The sequence below is a fragment of the Pisolithus orientalis genome (genome assembly GCF_024613125.1).
Source record: "Pisolithus orientalis strain OTSU chromosome Unknown F5J12scaffold_12, whole genome shotgun sequence".
Lineage (NCBI taxonomy): Eukaryota > Fungi > Basidiomycota > Agaricomycetes > Boletales > Pisolithaceae > Pisolithus > Pisolithus orientalis.
This window is the reverse complement of record NW_026260793.1, coordinates 258,709-280,861: the sequence shown is the minus strand read 5'-3', so window position 1 is coordinate 280,861 and position 22,153 is coordinate 258,709. Positions and strand designations below refer to the sequence as shown.

General features: G+C 49.7%; 8 protein-coding genes across 8 annotated transcripts; 4 read left to right on the top strand and 4 right to left on the bottom strand.

Moving 5' to 3' along the window:
* Positions 1-264: 264 nt before the first annotated feature.
* On the top strand, positions 265-2,149 carry F5J12DRAFT_782381 (uncharacterized protein; the record flags this gene model as incomplete). Its single annotated transcript, XM_051742725.1, has 5 exons — positions 265-402; positions 768-1,044; positions 1,095-1,286; positions 1,314-1,405; positions 1,538-2,149. The coding sequence occupies 5 exons, from the start codon at positions 265-267 to the stop codon at positions 2,147-2,149; spliced, it is 1,311 nt and encodes a 436-aa protein (XP_051600441.1).
* A 393-nt stretch (positions 2,150-2,542) lies between these two features.
* Positions 2,543-3,249, top strand: F5J12DRAFT_782380 (uncharacterized protein; the record flags this gene model as incomplete). The annotated part of the gene is made up of 3 exons (XM_051742724.1): positions 2,543-2,671; positions 2,718-3,020; positions 3,070-3,249. The coding sequence occupies 3 exons, from the start codon at positions 2,543-2,545 to the stop codon at positions 3,247-3,249; spliced, it is 612 nt and encodes a 203-aa protein (XP_051600440.1).
* Positions 3,250-7,048: 3,799 nt separating this feature from the next.
* On the bottom strand, positions 7,049-8,686 carry F5J12DRAFT_65683 (TPR-like protein). Its single transcript, XM_051740202.1, has 5 exons — positions 8,613-8,686; positions 8,502-8,559; positions 8,395-8,449; positions 8,293-8,336; positions 7,049-8,240 (listed from the first exon to the last, which is right to left on the bottom strand). The coding sequence occupies exon 5, from the start codon at positions 8,217-8,219 to the stop codon at positions 7,131-7,133; it is 1,089 nt and encodes a 362-aa protein (XP_051600439.1). The 5' UTR covers positions 8,220-8,240; positions 8,293-8,336; positions 8,395-8,449; positions 8,502-8,559; positions 8,613-8,686; the 3' UTR covers positions 7,049-7,130.
* A 1,191-nt stretch (positions 8,687-9,877) lies between these two features.
* F5J12DRAFT_905254 (uncharacterized protein) lies at positions 9,878-11,321 on the bottom strand (the record flags this gene model as incomplete). The annotated part of the gene is made up of 7 exons (XM_051748638.1): positions 9,878-10,438; positions 10,536-10,539; positions 10,597-10,709; positions 10,761-10,847; positions 10,915-11,062; positions 11,094-11,110; positions 11,172-11,321. 7 exons carry the CDS (start codon positions 11,319-11,321, stop codon positions 9,878-9,880), a joined length of 1,080 nt encoding a protein of 359 aa, XP_051600438.1.
* Positions 11,322-11,386: 65 nt separating this feature from the next.
* Positions 11,387-13,242, bottom strand: F5J12DRAFT_826934 (uncharacterized protein). The gene is made up of 9 exons (XM_051745537.1): positions 13,029-13,242; positions 12,821-12,962; positions 12,544-12,758; positions 12,304-12,472; positions 12,165-12,239; positions 11,966-12,112; positions 11,821-11,907; positions 11,594-11,763; positions 11,387-11,532 (listed from the first exon to the last, which is right to left on the bottom strand). The coding sequence occupies exons 1-9, from the start codon at positions 13,091-13,093 to the stop codon at positions 11,523-11,525; spliced, it is 1,080 nt and encodes a 359-aa protein (XP_051600437.1). The 5' UTR covers positions 13,094-13,242; the 3' UTR covers positions 11,387-11,522.
* Positions 13,243-13,478: 236 nt separating this feature from the next.
* F5J12DRAFT_826930 (uncharacterized protein) lies at positions 13,479-16,421 on the bottom strand. Its single transcript, XM_051745536.1, has 5 exons — positions 16,036-16,421; positions 15,733-15,925; positions 15,122-15,678; positions 14,404-15,064; positions 13,479-14,353 (listed from the first exon to the last, which is right to left on the bottom strand). Exons 1-5 carry the CDS (start codon positions 16,259-16,261, stop codon positions 13,741-13,743), a joined length of 2,250 nt encoding a protein of 749 aa, XP_051600436.1. The 5' UTR covers positions 16,262-16,421; the 3' UTR covers positions 13,479-13,740.
* Positions 16,422-16,454: 33 nt separating this feature from the next.
* Positions 16,455-17,370, top strand: F5J12DRAFT_905252 (uncharacterized protein; the record flags this gene model as incomplete). Its single annotated transcript, XM_051748637.1, has 5 exons — positions 16,455-16,509; positions 16,666-16,764; positions 16,825-16,952; positions 17,004-17,186; positions 17,212-17,370. 5 exons carry the CDS (start codon positions 16,455-16,457, stop codon positions 17,368-17,370), a joined length of 624 nt encoding a protein of 207 aa, XP_051600435.1.
* Positions 17,371-18,242: 872 nt separating this feature from the next.
* F5J12DRAFT_826918 (PRMT5-domain-containing protein) lies at positions 18,243-21,460 on the top strand. The gene is made up of 12 exons (XM_051745535.1): positions 18,243-18,623; positions 18,686-18,771; positions 18,904-19,306; positions 19,358-19,524; positions 19,581-19,766; positions 19,827-19,904; positions 19,952-19,995; positions 20,048-20,170; positions 20,219-20,394; positions 20,448-20,693; positions 20,759-20,958; positions 21,021-21,460. The coding sequence occupies exons 1-12, from the start codon at positions 18,317-18,319 to the stop codon at positions 21,378-21,380; spliced, it is 2,376 nt and encodes a 791-aa protein (XP_051600434.1). The 5' UTR covers positions 18,243-18,316; the 3' UTR covers positions 21,381-21,460.
* Positions 21,461-22,153: the final 693 nt, after the last annotated feature.

The window sequence follows — 22,153 nt, the reverse complement described above, 5'->3', positions numbered from 1 at the left end:
AGGGTACGGGGATGGAGGGAACACAATGGGACGGCAGTTTATGGGATGGCAGTTTGACACCTCTAGCATGAAATGGCAGGGATCCCATACAAGTGCAGAAGATGCTGGCCCTGGGGAATTAGTGTTATTCTGTCTGGCCTGTCCTCAGCCCAGCATCAACATTCCTGAAGATGAAACAGATTATTCCCAGTGAGTGATAACATGAACACCACTAGCCATTTATATAATGTGTAATCCAGTTGGACACTGGCAAGAAGCTTGGTCATGGATGGGAATTTCAAGGCAGAGCATATGCATCCAAAGGATGCTGGCAGAAAAGCCTGGTTGATGGATGGAAAGGGGTACATGGTTGCATCACAGCCATACAAGGAATATTTGAGCAGCACTAAAAATGTGGTTGAGGTGGGTGATGTGTAGGAATGTATTACCCAATGGACTGATCACACTACAAGATCTCAGATTGCAGCAATCATTGGGCAGTTAATCAAGCAAATGCCAACCAGCAGCAGCTTGCATCTACAGGAATAGGTGGATGTGCCTGTGCATGACATGGCTGTTTTGTGCCACATGCAATGGTTGACTTCCAGAAGGGCAAACAGTATGAATAACCTTGTAACAATGTATGACAATATTGACATCAACATCACAGGCACATTAACATGGACTATGTGCTTGTGCATGCTGTCAGGCATGGCACAGTCCCTGGCTAGCAAGTGATACATTTCTATGATATTAACTGCCAGTATAGCAAAGGTTTAGAATGACAGCTACATGCCAATGCCTATATATCCATGCTGGATGGCATGTGGATCTGCCCTGGCATTGGGTTGTGGCATGTTCATGGCCACTGCACAGAATGCTTTCCACAATATGCTCCCAATTTCATTGTGGGTGCTGGCCAGGTGGATGGGGAGATCATGGAAACCTTGTGGTCCTCCCTGAATATCATTTCCCCATCTGCTAGATGCATGGATACTCCCCATTGGCAGGAGGTACTTGATTTCCAAATGAATGATAGCAATTTCCTGAAAATGGTCAGAATGTGTAAGTCTAGTGCTTGTACCAGACATGGTTGCATGGCTAACAGGCTACAGCAATGAGACTCAAGTGGAAACTCAAGGTTGCTGAGGAATCTTATTTAGTGGTTGAAGGCAGGTTTGCTGATTTGAATGGTAATGTCCAACCAGCAATCAGCCAATCATGGGGGGAAGAAGCAGCAGTGGCATTGAAAGACCAGCTGTCAATGCCACAGGCCATGGATATATATGAGGTCAGGCTGCAGAAAGGTAGGTAATGAAGGTTAACCTGGACAGGATTTGCACTGAGTGGTATTGAAGCTCCCTCTGCAAAGGCAATCAAGATAGATTTACTGGCCATCCCCCAGCCAAGGCATTTGCAGGGTATGGTGACCTGGATTGCAAAGGCATTGAAGATAGAGGGAGCATAAATCCAGCTTACAGTGGCATGCCAGCACATCACCTCAAGAGCAAAAGAAGCTCAAAATCTCACCATTGCATGTCACCATGATTGTCTCCAGTCCCATATACATGGCATTTTTGACACTGCCAAAAAACTATTTGGGGACAGATTTGAGGATGCCAAGCTGTGCCAGTCATCTAACCTGCATGATCCAGAAACCATTGCATTGCTGCTGCCATCCAATGTTGGCAAAGATCATTTTGAACAATCTGGCCTGTGGTATGTGACAATAATGGAGCTGCAACTGTGGCAAGGACAGGCCAATGATTGTCTTCATGAACTGCAGCTTGTGCTTGCAGAGAAGGTGGTCATCTTTCGAACTGACATTCACCATGGAAGTAATTACCACATGGCCACACATGCCTGGGGAAGGGTGGCCAATGCTGAAGCAGCAGTGCAATGTCATGCCACTGTGAACTGCTGGTGCTGCATTCAAATGGGCAGGTTAGGGGCCAGGCTGGATATCCTGGAACAATACAAAGAGTTGAATGACTCCAACCTAACTATCAGCATGGCAGTATCTGACCCAAATGCCAGAGGTCACAGAGACAATACCCTACCTTGGATCTGGACAATGGATGTACCAAGGGACATGGCCACCAATGATTGGATGTCAGAATGTGAGAGGAGCAATCACATGGAAGGAGGAGGTTCAGCTGTTGAAATGTGAGCAGGAGTGGACTAAAAACTTGTTTGAAAACAAGGTAAGATTTTGGACCAGCAGAAAGGCTGCTGCATTGGCAAAGGGATAGGCCAGGCTGGCATGCTATGCTGCACAGCAATGCCAGATGTATGGCAGATTAGCATGTCTTCTGTGAACAATTTCCATCTAGAGACCACTAGCTATCTGCAACGACATCATTTTTGAGATCTCCCAAATGATGCCAGGGTTATGGATCACATATTGGTTGGTGTAGTTGAATGCAAGCTGAGCATTTGCTAATGAGTGCTGCCTTAACAGCAGATGCATGCCACCATGCAAAGCCATGGGAAAGTTGGCCAATGCTTATATAGTATGACATCTCATCTTTCATGCCAGTAAGTCATGTTGTCAATGTTCACCATGGCCAAACTCTCCATGGCCATACAGTACTTGGGAATAAGGTTTCATCACCTTGTCACTGCCATGAAGAAGCCAGATTGGTCTGAATACCAGCACACTAGTTGGTATCAACATTTCCTGGCAGAAGTGGTAAGCCACTGTTCCTGTGGTGGTGCAATGGTTGATAGTGGTACAGGGTACAATGGAGCATCTGATGGGCATGGCATCTCACCATCCCATTACCCTGATTGTGCTGCTCACAGCCAACAGGCTGTTAATGTACCTGAACAATGGCGATTGGAGTCCCCATGACATTTTAGCTTTCATCAGAAGCTTGAATCCCTGCCTGACTAGGATTAAGGAGTGCCGTGTCAAACTGGCCACTACTATGTCCCATGCATGGTGGCAGAATGACAGTGGCAAAGTGGAATTGGGATATGAGAGGAGACCTCTGCAGAATGTAATTACAGAAGCCATGGAATTTTTCACAGGAGTATTGGTAAGTGGTGGCACACCTTCACTCACTTCCAACTTACCCATTGTATCAGAATGGTGGCATCTCACTACCACTGCTTATTAATTCACATCCATCACCCACTGCCAAATGTGCTGCACTACACATGATGTGCACAGAAGGCTTGAAGGATATTGATCAAGAGTTATTGTATCTTTCCAAGTTAATCTTACATTCACAGGAGCAGATGTCATCACTGGAAGCTGTTACCTGATCTAAACTTGCTTTACAGGTTGTGTGGGTGGAGTCAGTGTTGAACATGTGGGAATGAATATACAGCCTCTGTACATATTATCAACCATCTATAATGAGTTTACTTTGGGGCTGGTAGCTTTACCTTATCAGAATCTATGCCAGTAAATGAATAGGGGCATTCCCTTGATCAATGGGTCTTTTGTGTACTCTTCTCCCCATGGCCCCAATCATGTCAACATCATCCTTGGGCTGGCAGTCCACAAAGCTATCCACCAGGTTCACAGTCAGAGATCCATGATGTGCCAGTGCCATTGAACCATCTCTGGCATGGTGCTCGAAAACTGCCCATTCAAAGATGCCACTAGCAAAACTGGCTGGTCATCTGGACCTTGATTCATGTTGCCAGCAGTATCAGAAATGTGCAACCCCCAATTGGAACATGTGGAAGGGGCTAATATCTTCTGTAATGTATACTTCAGCAGCATTCATGGTTGTTCAAGGTTGTGTTCTGGCCAGGCTGCATTCCAAAATGCCAATGAGGCTGTGTTCTCATTGCTGCAGAGAGCTTCTATGCCACAGTTAGTTCAATGTTACCACATTAGTCACTACCATTGCCAGCAACATTGGCCACACAATTGCCATGGCTGGAGGGATCCATGCCATATGTATTCCTCACATCTCCAGACAATATCCTCCTTGTTGCCAGTGGATTCCCTTAACTTCCCCAACCTGATCACATTAGAAATGTCTGGTACCAGCACATTCCCATCCAACTATCTACTTTCTGACCAGCCTGTGGAGTACATGTGCTGCCAAGTTCTCCATGAGATGCATCCTTGCACTGCTGCTGTCCTGCCACAACCTCTTGAACTTGAGATTCAGACATGTATTGCACTCAATCAAATGGTGGCAACACTGGCCCAGGCCTATCATAATCCCCATATGCCGTTTTAAGAGAGCTGCCACATGTCCCACTAACATTTATTGCAGTTCCCTCCAGCATTGAATTAATCAGGCTGTCAGAAAGCTTATCACCTTGAGAAACAGGTTTCAATTTGAACCAGGAGGCCTGCATCCTTTCCACTCACCCACCATATCTGAGTGGGTATTTGGATGTTCCTGCAATCATTTTGGGTGAAGGGGATGCAATTGCTTTGTGGTATCTGCCCAGTGCAATGTCACAATCAATGCAGGTAGGCATTGTGATGTATCCTGCTGTCCTCAGTTCACAACCCTATCAAGGACCAGATGATGGGAGCTATTCCCCCACTTTCCAATATGTTGACTTGAAGCATATCCCATGGTTCCTGGCAAACATCACCCAATTACTTTCCAGTGGATCACTGTTTGCTGGTGGGCTGCTTAGAGCTTTCACTGGCCTGGCATCAACTTGGTCATGCTGTGAGGGCCATCCTCATGCTTCATCTCAAAACACTCATTGCTAATGTTGTAGACACTGGCACACCAGCCTTCCATATCTGCTGACCTTGCAGCTCCAGCCACTTGGCAATGGATCCATGCTGTCCAAATGCCATTGGCAATTCTCTCTGCTACACTTTCAATTATGCACCCTCCTTTGCACAATGCTGGTTGCCAAGCCATGCAGCAGCTGACTGAGTGGTCTGCCATGAATGATCCTGAAATGTCAGTAGTCCTCTGACACTGGCCAATGGTTTATACCAGCATCTCCATGATTGCTAACCAGTCAGCTCCCCTCCATCATGACCCACAATCCCATGCCAACTGGTATGACATGCTCATTAGTGTCAGCAATTATTCTGAATGCATTCTTGACATTCCCTCTCTTGGTCTTCAATTCAATTACCAGCCTGGCACTGTTGTAGCCTTTTCTGGCCAGCTTTTGCAGCATGGTGTGAATGATGTGAGCAACAACCATTGCTCACTAGCATTTTACATGTGGGACAATATTCACAACTGGCTTGGAGTCCCTCAAAGTGATTGGATGCACGTTCCATTGGTGTGGCAGGCTCTCACAGGCATGTAATGCACCCATGGCACCCTGTATTGTATTGTATTGGTCCTTATTTAATGCCCCAGGTGTCCAGTATTTGATCAGCACAATCCCAGTTTGAATGAAATCTATGAAATCAATGCAATATTACTAGCCACCCTTCTGTGATCATATGAAGTATAGGTTATGATCTTATACTGGTGGTAACATACGCAGTATACTGACAATTCATGCTATACTTCATGTCCATATCTATAGCACCCTAGCTGTGTGCTGCCATATACAGAACTATCCATGCTGGATGCCATGCACTGACATGAATCCTACTCAATCTGGATGTGTGCTGTGGTATGTTGGGTCAATGCCATCAGCTGCTGAGAACTGCTGGTTTATTCTTCTGCATCTAACCATGTGCTGCTGTATGCAGAACCATCCATGCCACACATCAAACCTTGATGTGGATCCTAAGGCAGTCAGGTGTTTACCACTGTTTGCCATGCCCATGCTGCCAGCTGCTGCCACATTGCCAGCATGTGCCAAGCAATATCTGCCAGTTGCCATGACCCTCCAGAGACTCCTGGAGCAGGTGCTGCCAGGTGCCACAGTACATGTTGCCACAACTTCCCCATGAATTATGCTGCATGCTGCAATGTGCCATAATGTGGAATGCCATATCTGTTAGATGCTACTGCTTCCAAATACAAGGTGTTGCACTGCTGAGCTATCCTGAAGCATGCTGAGGTCTTGTGCCAACTTCCAGTGCTAATCTACACATGCTGCAGCATGCCACTGGATAGGTGACATCTCACACTAGGCTACTCCAGGTACTACAGGGACAATTTGATTGTGGCCTACTCATGTGTTATTTGATAATAGAAGCTGGGCTGGTCCATACAGCAGGGGGATGACTCAATGTAGGGCTCAACCTCTGCTGGCCCATGGGACATGGCCAATTGTCAGCCTCTGCTGGCCCTGTCATATGGTACAATGTAGGTACATTATGTGTCTGTTCTTGCCACTGCCTCATCTGTTTCAACAGCCCATTGTACCCAAGATGCCAATTCTTCACCACCTTTGCTCATGCACTTGCATGTATGTTTTTCAGCCTCTCAAAGGGTGTCAGGGTGGTGAGAAGCTCCTGTTCCTTCACAATGCATCATCCTAAGCTTTGCAAGAGTTCCCCCCCCCCCCCCTCCAGCTCCAAAATATCCACCTCTGACTCATCCAAACTGGCTTCTGACTTCACTCCCAGTGCCTCCCTCACCAGAAAACTGTAGATCCTCTGGCTGATGGTTGACACTTCCATCCCAGTCACATTCAAATGTTTCCACCTCATCAACACAGTCTGCTTGACTGACATCTTCATTTTCAGGTTCAGAATCTGTCAGAAGCTCGATAACAGGGTTGCCAGCATTATTCAGAGAGCTTTTGCTTTGGTGAGACTTTCCAGCACGAGCTGCTGTGGCAGCTTTCGAAAAGCAGTTTCTAGTGCGACTCAAGCAAGGCATGGCCTTCAAGTTCCAGTCATCGAGCAAAGGTTTGTCACAAATTTATTTGGTCCATTGTCACGTGCCCCCATTGTAAGCAGCATGTAATGGACCACTTGCCATTATAATGGTCAGGTTTGGCTAGATTATAGCAAATATGTGATATTTTATCTAAGATATAGTGCAAATGTGTAAAATATTATGTACAAATACCCATTTTTGGCAATCTTTCAATGACACATGGGTGGCATTGGCATGGCTTATAACAGAAGTGTGAACAGCCACCCTTAACATGTATTATAAGGTTCTTATCACGTGCCCAAGAAATTTGCGACATTACTTTACTTTACTCCATTAGCATGGAAAAAGGCAATGTTGAACTTCGACCCTTCGCTTGGCTGCCAGTCCAACTTTCGGAGCTTCTCAGCGCCTACTGAACCCCTACGCCGTTCGTTCGCTGGCTGATTTTGCGTCTGTACCAAAGTGGCGGTGACTAAGTGAAGTGCACCATAGTTCCAAAACTGCACGATGCAGCTCAATCGCCTCCCCTAAGTCGCGTGTGTCAGCTTGCTTCTTGAACCTCGCCACGAGGTTGCAGGTGAGGTTGTATAGAGATACGACACGACTAGGATGTCCTGCTGGACAGAGCTCCAGTGCGGCACGTCCGAGCGTCACAGCTTCTTCTAGGTCGGTAACTGTTCCCTGATTGTCGTATCTACCCGAAAGACAGATAGCAAGTTGATGGAGCGATGAGGACCGTTGAGGATGTCCAGAGGGACGTAGTTCCAAGGTTGCATGGAGAAGCTCAATCGCCTCCTCTAAGTCGCGTATGTCGGTTTGCCTCTGAAACTTCTTCCTGAGGTCGCAAGCGAGATTATGGAGAACTTCAGCACGGCCAGGATGTCCTGGTAGACGGAGCTCCAGTGCGGCGCGTCCGAGTGTCACAGCTTCTTCCAGATCGGCAACTGTGTCCTGATTGTCGTATCTACTCGAAAGACAGATAGCTAGTTGGCAGAGCGATGAGGAGCGCTGAGGATGTTGAGAGGGATGTAGTTCCAAAGCTGTACGGTGCAGCTCGATCACCTCCTCTGGGTCGTGCATGTCAGCTTGTTTCTGGAACCTTACCAGGAGGTCGCAAGCGAGATTGTAGAGAGAAGCGGCGCGATCGGGATGCCCAAGTGGACGGAGCTCTAGCACTGCCCGTCGAAGGATGATGGCTTCCTCCAAGTCACTAAGTACCCGCAGCGCGTCGTATCTCTTCGAAAAACAAAGGGCAAGGCAGCCGAAGTGACAAAGCCCATTGTCATTCTCGAGGGGTCGGAGTTCCAAAGCAGCACGGTGGAAAGTGATCGCCTCGTTGAGGTCGTCGATTTTACGCTCTTTCTCGAATCTCTCGTAGAGGGCCCTGGCGAGATTGGCGAGGACAATATCACGGACATCATGCCCTGGAGGACGGCGTTCCAACTTTGCTTCGCCAGCGGGAAACGTCGTCTGCTGAAGCCATTGAGTATCGTTACACTGGGATGACATACTCGGTGGGAATCGTTTCGCCTTGGCGTTAGGTTCGGTGATCAGCTGCGATGAAAGAACAGCGGAGCCATACTTTATCCCTCGAAACGAGGAAAGGTAATCTTGGGCGTCAGAACACTACGACCTACATCAGCGATGTCGCCGATACTAACTGAGAGAGTGTGATTGAACTCACAGTTAAAGCCAAAGTATATAACAATCTTGAGCGCTGTCGGTGCGAAGGGATAACACTGGATGGAGGTCAATGCATATAACCCAACGATGAGCTGATAGGAACCTCACCGGTAGACGCGAATAGTGGAAATTGGGTGGAGAAGCGACCGGAAATTTGGCTGCGCTCCTTGAGTAAGAGTAAGTCATGCAGACAGCAGACAGAACATGGCGGGAGCTCACCCGCAGCCCAGCAGTTGGTGGACGTCTGTGGGAGAGAGGGCAGATGGCTACGACTTACAAAAAGTACAGGACATCATGCACATGTCTCTACCCCATAGGGCGCTGTTCGGTCACGTTTCTAACATGTCTGATTGGCGCCACTGATATATACTCTTGAAGAGGCATCCACGACAGCGCCAACCCTGTATCATATGCATACTATCTCTTGAACGGGGACGAAATAAGCCCTAAATGTAACTTTAGCACTGTCTGCCAGGTGCATCTCAGCAACTCGGGAGCATGTGTACTTGCATTGGGTCATGGGTAGTGTATGCGGAGAAGGACACGACAGGGTGAGCGCCATGAGCTACACACAGTTAGCGAAAAGGCCCATCAAACGTATCAAGGAAAAATCAGAAGACCACTAGGTGTGCCACGATTTGGATTGGTATACCTACATGTTGTATTGGGTGTACGGAAAGCGTTCTGTATCATCAGATGATGTTGATGAGCACTTGCCTGCCACAAAAGTAGAATGTATGAAAGTTGTGAGACGTATGTAGCTTTGGACTTGTGCTGTGTAATAACAACTATTTCATGTTGGTCCGCCCGGTGGGAGTGGAAACGTTTGCTTCGAGGGGCGTGATCCTTGGCTCCAGACATGAGTACCTAACCTTCGCCTCACCAGAAAACCTTCCGCAGGGGCTCATTCGCTCCATGGTTTCCCAGATATTAGAACGCCGCTTTACAGGTTCCATCTTATGTCCCATCTCCATCACATCGTTTCCGCCAACTAGGTATCCCTGGAAGTTACCGTGTTGCATTCTCCTGCACACACTCAGGATGAACCGGCATTCTGGGACGCCAACGAAAGCAAGCCCAACGTCGGTGACACCTATGAACACGACGCCATCATTTGAGAGCAGCTTCCCCTGACTGGGGTGTTACGGTTGATGACCTGCTCGCCTTCGTTAGCGAACAGCCGGACCCGACAATGTCCAAGTCAATTGCAGCCTGTGCAACAGCCATGAAACCGGCAACCGAAGTCCTTCGGGTAACGAAAGAGTCCGTAATGGAGGTGGTATTGGAGGGTATCGGGGGCAAAACCGTTTAAAGGCGTTTTAAGAGAAGGGGACAGTGGGTGGTCGGATATAAACAGAGGAGCAGGCGACATTCTCTGGCATGTCCAGAAAGACTAGAAGCCAGAAAGGTCATGACAATCTGAAGGTATCAACTATTTAGAGTCCGACGGAACTTAAAGCACGATGGAAAATACCTATTAACCGCTACTTTCGTTTTTTAAGGACTTCATGCTCTAGCTGAGCCAAAAAGGCATCCGCATCCGTCGTCTTCGCCGCTTGTGAACGAACTGCTGCTCGCTTAGGTTCAGGTGACGGCGGGTTAGGTACCTGCCGTTCTAATGCAGCGAAGGGATCCTTAGACGAAGTGGCAGCAGGAGTCTGTAAGATCGACTTTGGTTGCGAATTTGGTGCCACATCCCCCTCAGTTTTCAGTTTCTTCCGTTTCGCCTCGAGTAAAGCACGCCTGTTTTCAATTTCTCTCTTGCGTTTCTCAAGCGCTCGACTGCCAGAATCCTCGGCACGCATACCCTCCACTTCACCAGGAATCACGTCCACCGCACCCGTCTCCTCTCGCGTTTTCTTCGTTTCCTCGCGGACGGATCGAAGCTCTTCCATCTGCTGCCTCCTGGTTTCCTCATCTGCAGAGAACCGGTAGAACGCAGCACCCTTTGCGCGCACTTCTTTCGCTGCATCGTAATGCATTTCAGGACGTTTCTGTGCCTCGGCTAGCTCCTCTGCCACAGCCTGGACTCGCTCTGCAGAAGGCTCATAAACTGGGAAGAAGTCCACAGGGTTGTCTATGATCAGTGTCAGCAATCAGTCATTTGTAATATTGTAAAGCCCGCATATACATACATATGACGTCCCTAGAAGATCGCCATCAGCAATTGTGGTTACGCAGTAATGAAGTTAGGTCAACTCACTCGTCCCCTATTTCTTGGTCTTTAGAAGTGGGCAACAGATGTCGGGGCACTTCGGACCTGCGTGCGGTCCGTATGCGACCAAATTCATCCTCGTATTCGATGACTGGATCATCCTGAAAAATGTGTGAAGCGGCGATGATGAACAGTGTTCTAGATGAACTTACATCATACTCTTGTGCTCTTGGAACGGTGAGAGACTCGTCGACGTCGTCGCTATCGGATTCATAGCGATCCATGGTCTTCGAATCAAACTGACACCGTAAAGCCAAATACTCAGTATCCGCACCAACAGCAATCCAACTAACCAATGTCACTCACATCCACCAGCAGCGCGTCATACTGCTGTTCGCTGAGACCACCAGACTTTCCTTTCCTCAGCTTCTCGTACAGCTGAGCTTTGCGCTCGAGAGCAGCCCGCGCCGATTCCACTGTCGACCTGCTGACCTCCTCCAGCTCAATGTCTCGCCTCGCCCGAGCCTCAACACCCTTGTTAGGACCGAGCCCATGTCGTCGACTTGCACGCGCACACAGCCTACATTAGTCGTCTCGGCAAAACTCGAACACATATTGCATACCTTGGTCTTCTTGGCTTCGCTGAGATACTTGGCGCCAGTTGTAGCTTTGTTCTTCGTAAATTCCTCGGCTTGCTTTGCGAGCTCAGACTTCAAATCAAAAAAAGACGTTGCGCTGACACCGCCGGCCTTACCCTTAGTCGCGGGCGCCATTGTGTGCTGATAATGGGTCGGGTATACGTTGAAAGGTTCGCGGGCAAGCGCCTAATGAGCTCACGTGACCAAATCGTCTAGGGGCATACCAACTAGAGACGGACACCCATTCAAATTTTGAAATGCATGTGCATAGTCCGATAAAAGCAGGTAGTCAAGCAGTCTACATATGTCACGATGCACAATGGTCACAACTACAGCCTACAGATATCTGAAACATATTCCCAAAGTCAGCTACGACATCACCACCAAGGAAAGGGTGAGGTACCCACGTTGCATCGATCTGAGTAAGATGTGGGAGAGCTAACCTTATCTTTCTCATATAGTTCGCGCCCTCAGTGCTTTGACAAGGGTTTGCTTCAAGATATATTGTTTCAAGTGCGGAAATGTGTCTGAGCTGGGGTTCAAGCGCATGTAGATCTGGGATCTTGTTCCCTCCCAGCTGAGTAGAGGGTACGATCATGTCAGCACCGGTCCGTGCGGCGTAGGCATAACCCACCCAAAGGTCCTCCAACGACGTAAGATGGGAGACGTTCTCAATGGCTGAAATGAAGTTCGAACCCACATCTAACATCTTGAGTTTCGTCTGGTCATATTTGTGTTAGGGCACGTCACATATGACGGTGACTTAGAAGTTCTCTCACATTCCGTTCAAGTCCCTCCAACCTCTCTATACCATTGTGGCTGAGAAGCAGCTGCTCGAGGTTTTCTAACTTCTCCAAATTCTCAATCTTGGTTATCCGGTTCGATTGGAGCGACAAAATTGTCAACTGCTTCAAGTTGTCCAAATTCTATGCGAAGGTTGGTAGTAGCCCACAGACAAGCTGTACTCAACGACCTTACCTCGATCCGGGTGATCTTGTTCTTTCCCAGCCAGAGTTCTTTCAGGTTGACAAGTGCGTCCAAGCCCTCTATCCGCTGGAAGGGGAAAAACGTGTTAATACGAACCAGATTTACAAAAAAAAGAAATTGTCATAGCTACCCTGATACGGTTTGCTCCCAACTCGAGGGAGGTGAGGGTTGCACCGAGACCTTGCAACCCAGTGATATGCGATATCCGGTTTTGCACAAAGAACACTATTTGTAACGCCGTCAAACGGGACAGCGTTTCTGGAATTTCCCGCAGGACGTTAAAGGAAAGGTCCAAGTGCCTGAAAGATAAGAATATCGCGTTCCACTCAGAACATCCGCGAAAATTCTGGCAATCAGACCAGAAGCCCACTCTAGTGAAATCAGGTTGTTCAGCGCATCTCCGACATGCTTAATCTTGTTATCGTAGAGGTCCAAGTGTTCTAACTTGGTCAAGGGTTGAAAGATTTCTTGATCGAGCTCTTGTATCAGGTTTTTCCGCAGGACCAATCGAGTGAGGTGGCCGGCGAAGCGTTGAAGCCTCAGAGGGGCTAGTGAAGTGATCCGCATGTCCCATAGATCCAATTCCTGTACGGGAGGCTCCTCGTAGGACAAGTGGGGCTAATATGAGAGATAAACCTATCACTTACAGTCGTTTCATCGGGGTAATTCTCCAGAAAGTTCTCGTCATCAGCGTCGTCAGCGTCCGCTACTGCATCACCCGCTTCGTCATCGTCCCGATCACCGGCATCGTGGTCATCTCCAGAAGTTAACACCACCCTCGCGGTCGGGCTAATAAATCAATAGGAAGATACGAGCATAGGTTAGGTCTTAACCGAAGTTTCCACTCTCGCTTACCGTTCCTCGGTGGCGGGTACATTGTTCGCGCCCGAACTCTCGGCATTTATAGCGGAGCCTGACATGGCCACCAGTTTATATGGCAGTATGACGGTCGACTCGATGTTAAGTCGTTCCCTCCCTGGCTGGAAGTGGGAGCGCCTATATAGGATACTAACCCTGTGTACCCCAAATTTAGGTAACAAGGGTATGATTGCTCCGGTGGCTGTACACATCGACATTCGGTTACGAAACAACACCGAAACCTCGTGTAGGGTCACAATATTACCAGTATGTAACTTCGTACCTTATAAGCATCACCCCGTCATTCCCCCCAACACTTCTATAAAAAAAGACCAAGTGCTGACCTCATGAAATGAACGAAGAGCCAGTGCCATCTAGAAACCCGGCATTTTCACAGGGTCCCCCTCAGGTTTGGAGGTCCAAGGGGATCTCCGCTCATTTCGACCTGGCCAGTTCAATCTGTTTTATTAGACGTCCAGTAGTACGATAGAAATACACTTTGAGACTAATAGAATACTATTTTTTCCTAGAGGGTCCACTTGTCTGAGGGAAGAGTGTAAACGGCTGACCATGAGTGAAGTGGATAGATAGTAAGATACCACTGCGAAATGAAAACAAGCATGCGCTAACTGGCTGAAACTCATGGCATCTCACTACATGCACGCAACAAATAAACCTCAGAAAACGAATATCTGCATAAAGATGCGCTTCAGCGCTGCATGGCCATCGTGAACCTATCATACTTGGCCTCCGAAGATCCAGGTGGAGGTGCCAGGTATCGATCATCGACCTTGTCTCGTTCAAAGGAAGGCAGGGGGGTAAGAGTCCCCACTGGTGACGCATTGGCAGAGGTTGTCGAACTGACGTAACCGCTGTATGGTGCAAACCGCGAGGAAAGGGGAGTCGTATCTTCCCGATTCCTATAGCTACGGTGCGTCTGTTGGGTTGCCAGTGGAGATGGCGCAGCCTGGAACGAGCCACTTGGTTGGAACGATGACCGTCGATCGCTTCTCGGTTGGACACCACGAGCAGGCGGGGGATGCGAGTAATGTACAAAATTAAGGCTGGGAGGCGATGGCGACGCCTCTGTCGCCACGGGACTGTGTTGTGAGTAAATCTCGCTACCAGATGCAGAGCCAACCGAACTACTCTCGAAGGCGGTAGATCGGGCAGTGGCACCGGCAATCGCTATTGGCGGAGACTGGGGATGAATAGAGTCCTCTTTGAACCCCACAGACGCGGGCTTCTCCTTTTTCCGGCGCTGTCCCGTCACCACGTGTCCCTCCTTTTTCGCACGGGAACGGGCGTAGCGGAGACCACACCTGTGGCACACGTGAGGGAATTGCTCGGCAGATAGCAATAGACGACGTACGCATTGCAAAGTTCTTTCCGTCCGCTAGGACCCTTCCGCCACTCAGGACTTTGTGTCGTCTTACAGCTGGTGCACTTCAGTGTACCAACAGGGCGGTTGCCTGGGCGACTGTACACATCGCGTATTACTCCGGGGCTACCGCGACGTCTTGGGGGCGGAACGCCATCTGGGAAAGAGCTTGACAGTCCAGGAATGTCACTTCCGCGCCTGTCGATGTACTCTGCATTCGGGTTTGCTGGGGTTGAATACCCGTGTTGTGGCGCACGCAAATCACCGAAAGTCGGGGAGTCGCCGGGCCTGCATGGAGACGGAACTCCGTACGTTGCTTCGCGGACAGGGCATGACCCGGGAATTGACGCCATTGGTGTTGAACTACTGTTGGGCCACCTGTTGTAATTCAAAAGCGAAGAGCACTCTGTGTGTCCCGTCCAGGACTGAGATGGATATGGTGATGAAAGAGAATTACTGAGATGGTTGTAGGTTGGGATTGACGCGGATACGGGTGGAAAAGTATAAGAATTCGCTGACATATCATAAGCATGTTGAGGCGTCTGGGATACATGACTTTCGTTGGTTCTTGTTGGATACTGCGGATGTGACGGCGTGCCGACTCCGTTGCGAGGGTTGGGCTGGATCGTATGACATGCGAACATGATAGCTCCTACATTGGCAGTGAGAAACACATGGCGCGAAACGTGACGCTAAACAAACCACGGACCATGAGGTATGAAGACGCTCTCCACTTCGCCATTGATTGCAGGCATTGTGCCACCAATTCTCCATCTCTTTGTGCAGTTCGTCTTGACATTACCGTCGTGCGAGGATGGCAGGACACCTTCCGCTCTCCTGGCAAAATCCTTCGCAGACGGCTTGTTGGAGTATTCATGGCTGGTGTCCGGCGGCCAGGTGAACAGCAGCTGGTAATCTTGATTGCTAGAATTGGTCAAGATCTGGAACACCTTGCTGAGCACTCCGGGCTGCGGGCAGCAGCAATGCAGCCGTTGGTAAAGAAGTTGTAAATGGCTCGAGTTCATCATCGGCGTTCCGCACCAAGTGGCCCAAGGTGACTTGGGGTGTTCATTATTATCCGCGAGGTCGAGTTCAGGTACTGCATGTATGAAACACAGGACTAGGCCTTCTGCGGCCCAGCTGATCACGATATCGACGGGCATGTAGTATTCATTGGACGACGCTTTGTCGGCGTCGTTCCATGACTGGTTCATGCCGACGTACCCGAGGATGCGACGGACTTTGGGTAGTCGGCAATATCTTACCCTAAAAGGGGGGTGTATGAAGTTCTTGACATGCTTGGCAATAAAGTGGACGGACCTTGTCACGCTGCCGTGCATAGTTTTTTGCTCGAGGGCATCTGTCAGGTCGTTGCGAGCGGTCTCTTGCTCGTCGGGATGCACGAAGTACAAAAGGGACTTTCCGAGGAGTAATGGCGCCTGATCGTCGAGATGATTAGCAAGGATGGGATCAAGATAGATGAAAGAGAGGTCTGATGATAGCAGGGACCAGTCTGAAATACAAAGAGAGTCAGTGACGTGTTCCGCAGAAACCGGAAGACGACGATCGGGGGGGCCGCCGGGACAGGCGGCGCATAATCAGGAAGACATGACGAGAGCTTACAACAGCGCGTTTCCCCTAGCTTTGGTAAAGTGTGTGCCATTGGATCTGGAGGCAAAGGAGGTAGAAAGCAAGTATTTGAGGCGGATGGCATGCCCTGGTGAGGGTGAGGATACCCTTGAAAGGAGGAAAGGGGCAATTGCGATCTGTCTGGATGGTTATGTACTGAAGGGAATTCAGTTAATGTTTGTTGGACCAAGCCTCGTTGCGACGGCACGAGGAAGCTCATGACTGTAGATGGAACGTTGACGCTGTCACCGCGACCGACATGGGGGTACCACAGCCAGATCCAAATCGTCACTTACATTTTCTCGTCATCCACCAACGAAAATGTTTGTCTTCGATTGGTACGGCTTACCTTTTCAGGAAAAGTAAGATAACTTGATTGATCGAAGCCCATCACTAGTTGGAGTGCGCCACCGATGCCCGTCCCAACAAGAACACAAGAAAAAAACATATGGATAGCAGCAGGTGACGGTGACTTGCTCAGAGTCCAGGTTTGACCCCTTAGATATGCGATCCACTGCTGGCTTGTGCTGAAATCTGTTCCAGGAACTCGTAGAACAACAATGCACGTCTCTTCTTCCCTTCACCCGGCATCATATATACCGTTTTAACCGGGATCCTACACAGCGATCTCTCCGAACGCTCCTGATCCATTCACTTACACTCCAATGCATGCAGCTGCATCTTATGGCCAACACCAAGTGTTGTCCTATCTCGTCAGCAAGGGTAAGCCAGACGGGTGATCTTCACAGCCCTGAACGCCTCTTCTCTAAAGCACCTCTTCAGGTGGCGATGTGAACGTCACCGACGAGGACGGTGATACACCCTTGTACACAGTCGAAAACGTCGAAACAGCCCAGTGGCTTATCAGTCATGGCGCAATCACCGACAGACGTAATAACGAAGGCGTCTCGGTGAGTAACGATCTCCTCCAGCGCGACCGATTTACATGTGATAGCCGAAAGCCGGCGGACCATTTGGAGGAGGATTTTCCCGACGTCGCCGCGTTTCTGAGGTCACAGTTGACCGGACATCCGGTCGTGCCCAGCGAAATCCCGATTTCACAACCATCCCAGCACCAACAAGATGCAGCATCAGAAACCCTAACCTCAGCGTTGATGCAGTCGGTACAAGATATCATGCAGCGGGTCGAGACAGATGGCAGGAATCCAGACGAAAGAGCTCAGACAGGTTGTCAGCCGGGCTGTTCTGGAGGGTGTCTTGACAGGTTACGAGATGTCAAACCAGCAAAACCGGCAGGAACAGGATTCCGACTCCGAATCCTTCAAGCGCGCCAGGACGGAAGGGGGCGGCGACAGCGGTGGGGATTGAAATATTGACCCGCCGCCGGTACCGCTTACGACCTGATACATAGATATGCTTAGTCTACGTGTGTATCTGCCAGCGCCTAGTTATGATCTATTGATCAGATTACTGTTGTTTTGATCATGATCGATCAAGAGAGCTGTCACCATCGCAAATCCTGTACACTAAAGTTAAGTTACCGACCCCCAAGTCAACCACTAGTGTGTAGCGCGCGCTCCCGTGGCCCCTCGGACCAGAACCACATGGTCAACGGGACATGTGCACCCCCCACAATAAGGAAATGCGGCAACCACAAACGTCGTGTTCTTCGTGTGTGTCCGGCTGTCCGCAGTGAGTAGAAATTATTGTTGACCAGACAACGTTCGGAGCCCATCATCGTGCGATGGACATGTTCACCACTGGTCTGGCTGCCGCCAAATTAGCACATTTTCAATTCGAAGCTGGCTGCAATAAACGGAGTCTAAAGGATGACCAGCTCAAGGCCTCATGACTCTCAAAAGTGGTTAGGTTGAACCAAAAACAACTTCTTCAATCAATCAGCGGACCGCAGTGTAGTGACCCTCTGCCTCGGTGAACCTGTGCTGCTTGACAAATACTATTACTGTCCATTGCGCACCTTTGAGATAAGGACACCTGAATCTCTACGGACAGGATTGGTGGAGTCCTTTCGAGGCCCGAGTGGTTATGGAGCGTAAATGGGACGTTCCGTCCGCAACACCATGGGTCCATTTCCAAGATTTTGCATAATGGCTCAAGAGAGATGGTTCGGAAGAAGAGGCAGTCCTTTGCTACCCAAGAAATGCTGGGCGCCCGAATGGACAACCAGCAGGTCAAACATGCGCACAACACGCTGCTAGCTGGAATTGCCTTTTTTGGATTTATGTGATGCTTTATCCACCACATCGTCTCGCCATCTGTGCCGTGTGCCGCGTACACTAGTCCTGGAAGGAAAATGTCACCGTTTGCGGCTCTGGCGACGACAGTCACGCTTGAGGACATAAAGAATAAGGCCGTAGGAGATTTCAAACCTCATGAGACGGCAGTCCTTGCCCTTTCTGCTGACTGCCGATCCCAAGGTTATCAGGCGATGTGTTTGCCACTAACCACTACGAAATGGCAGGAGCGGTGGAAAAACATGTGCATCGTGCCCTCTGTAGAAGATGCTGGAAACGAAGCGGCCATAGCAGCTGACAAAGAAGCCGAGGCTTGGAGGAAGTCTCCTTCATTCCTACTTGATGAGGTGACGATTACAAGACTAGGTGAGATATCAATTATTACGCGGCGCCCGTCCGATGTGCCATTAAAGAAATGAAAATGATAGATGAGGCGGAGTTCGTGCTCGCAATGGCATCTGAATGGCTGCGCCTCGATTCCGACGATGATTGGGTCCGCCATGATTCAGGCATTGTAAGTTCCCGACATTTACATGGTGATTCGTCTGTGCTGCGACTGTCCGTCGCACGTTCGAGCCAGTGACCCCGTAGAGGTGCTCAGGTATCACATCGGCAGTTACTGACTGAACTCACCTTTCGTACTCAGGCTTTGCGACAGGAAGTGGCTTATGCATCCTATCTCAATGTCCATACAATCATCCTGCCCCCACCTCGAAACCGATCACAGGTCGCCTCCTATGCACGCGTCATCAACGAGTGTCTAAAAAGCATCCCATATATGCAATTCTCCGTCCGGCTGCCCATATATGATCCCGCTGTGTTTCAATCCAAGGAACCTTCTTCACCTATGTCTCACGGCGATCACGGGTGGAGTGGAGCGTCGTCGCCTCCGCACGCACCAACTACACCACCGAAACTTGCCACCCCAGGCTCATTTCCACCGGGATCTCTTAGATCCACCAAGGCGCCCGAGGGCGAACTCAACGCTACTTGGGAGATGTGGGATATCATCCGCAACGTCTGCGACTACAATATACGGTTGACCCTCGGTGAGTTCACCATTACTGGCTTTAACCACTCATGTTCATGTCATTCATTAGCCTTGGATCTGACTCCTCCGCTCCCGGCCAACGCCGGAGTGCTTGGCCGCTGGGCGGCCGAGCCTGTGACGCACATCTTTTTGCCTGCATCGGCATTCATCGCTAACGTGAAGGGATATCCAGTTTTGCCAAAAGGTACTCAGATGTTTCTCCGTCAAAGCATGATCGTGAGTTCGTCATCGTGTGGTTTACATTTACATACGTCCAACTCGGATGGGCTCAGCATCGGCCCACTTTTATCCTATCTGGCGTTAGGTGCGGACTGCACGCGCAAGGAGGCGAATCGGCGTACGCGCAATATGTGAAATACCTCGAGAAATCGAGCCCGTCCGTCCAGGCAATGAAGACAGAAGGAACCGTCGAAAACTTTGGACAAGGTTACCAGGATTATCTACAGAATCCATTACAGGTAAATCCAATCAACCATCCTTCAGGGCCAAATTCTGATGATCCTGCGTGGCCGTGATAGCCGTTGATGGATAACCTGCAGTCGATTACGTATCAAACCTTCGAGCAGGATCCCGTCAAATACCACAACTACGAAGAGGTGCGCGGGGTCTGACAGGATATACTTTGTGATCAACGTTGAAGTAGGCCATCTACCGCGCACTGGTCGACCTGCCTGATAGTGACCGCATGTGGGTGCTCAGTGTTTTCTGCCAAATGGAGGAGTTTAAAATTGAACCACAGTGTGATATGTGTCGCTGGTGCGGGGCGTGGACCCCTCGTGGCCCGTAGTCTTAAGGCTGTCCGGCGGTCCAACAGGCAGGCTTTCATCTACGCGCTGGAAAAGAACCCGACTGCGTGGATTACGTTCGTCCTGTCGTATTTCATCTCCCACGATCTAATCGGACTTCGCAGTTTGCAGGAACGTAAAGCCAAAGACTGGGGCTCCCCAGTAGAGCTCGTTTTTGGAGACATGAGACATGTCGAACTGCCCGAGAAAGTAGACATTCTGGTCAGCGAGCTGTTGGGTTCGTTTGGCGATAATGAACTCAGTCCTGAGTGTCTTGACGGCGCAATGCGTTTCTTGAAGTGTAAGTGTGCACGACGTCGATGCAACGTGACTTGTTAGTGACAAGTCGCTTAGCGGATGGAATTTCTATACCGAGTTCGTACACCGCGTATCTCGCCCCTCTATCTTCTTCGAAGTTATACAACGCGGCGCGGGAGAGCAGGGAGTTGAAGGGTGTAGAGACGCCGTACGTGGTGATGTTCCAAAATGTCAATCTGCTGAGCGGCGATGGTGGTGGTGTTGGGGGGCGATGTGGTCCCAAAATCCAGGAGTGCTGGGATTTTGTGCACCCTAGAGGAGATGTGGCGGTCGATGATGGAGGTCAGATCTATCACCCCTCTGCGTACCTATGCCTATGAAGTGGGGCTAACAGCGGGTTGTTACAGGACTTCCATTTACGAATAGTCATAACGTCCGTGCTGCTAGGTTGTGTTTCCACATCCCACATGCGGGTGTGATGCACGGATTCGCGGGGTATTTTGAAGCTGTACTCTATGGCCACGTTGGCTTGAGCATCCACCCACAACGAAAGGATTACATATCCAAAGACATGCTGAGCTGGTTTCCACTGTTTTTTCCACTACGTGTGCGTCGTGCAATGCAAATCCTTGGCAATGAAGGAAACTCATGGATTGCATCTATACACAGGAGCCTCTGTATTTACCTAGCAACTCAGAGGTGCAGGTGTCTCTATGGCGATTGACCAACGACCGACAAGTGTGGTACGAATGGTTTGCAGAATCGTTTCTTCCGGTGTTCAATTCGCCGTCGCCGGTGGATCAATCTGAGGACGTTTTGGGTCCAGACGGGTCCTTCTTCGCATCGACTTCGACACATGTTGCGGTACCCAGCCCGTTGATTGATGCGATAGATGCGTTCCCGTTAACCCCACGTTCTGTCGGGCCAAGAACAGGGGCGGAATCGGCCAGGTCGGCTTCTGGTGTGGTGAAAATTGGGCAGACTGCCCTCCACAACCCTGGCGGGCGGAGTAGTTGGATAGGGCTGTGACGAGCGCTGTCAGCTGACACACCACCTGACACTACCGACAATAGGTACGCACAGCAGACTAGATACAAATTCAGTGCTGCAATAAACTGGTACCGAGATGACTCTGCGAGTGAGCGTGGCGAGCTACTAACCCTAAACCTTCATCCCCAATAGTACTGATAGCTCCGGCAACTCATCAAGCTCCGCTGCCACATTCGTAGTTCGTTCACTTGCATCCAGGGCCTTCTCAGCCTTGTGCTCTGTTAGATTTTTTTTTTTTCAAATTGGTAGCGCTCTGCGAGCTAACTGCGGGGAGTCTCCATCTTGTCTTGGATGGTCAACAGGAAGATTATTGATACCCAACACGTACCAGTACTTGTGGTGCTCCCCACGAGCTGATAGCTCTCATGTTATATCACCACACCCATAGGCTCGGATACTGTACCCCGGGTGCTCATCCATGGATTGTGATTGTGATGCAATCCGCGAAGACAGGCGTGTCTTCTTTTTGCCAGTCCGCACAGTCTTGGAGGGATTTTTCTTGGGAGTGTTGTCGACGTCTAGCTCAGCAATAAATGTCACGTACGGCCTGGAATCTTTTTGCACTTCCGTAGAAGCCCCTTTTGGCTATGTAGTAAACACCTCGTTCGGGAAAAAACCGAGCATCTTCTGGTCGATTGTGTGCACTGAGATGGCCTGCCTACCGCCGTCGCCTCACTTGAATGAAAAGCGCCGACATCGAGTGCTCTTCTACTTTATCGTCTTTGTCAAGTAAGATGGGGATATCGATATCG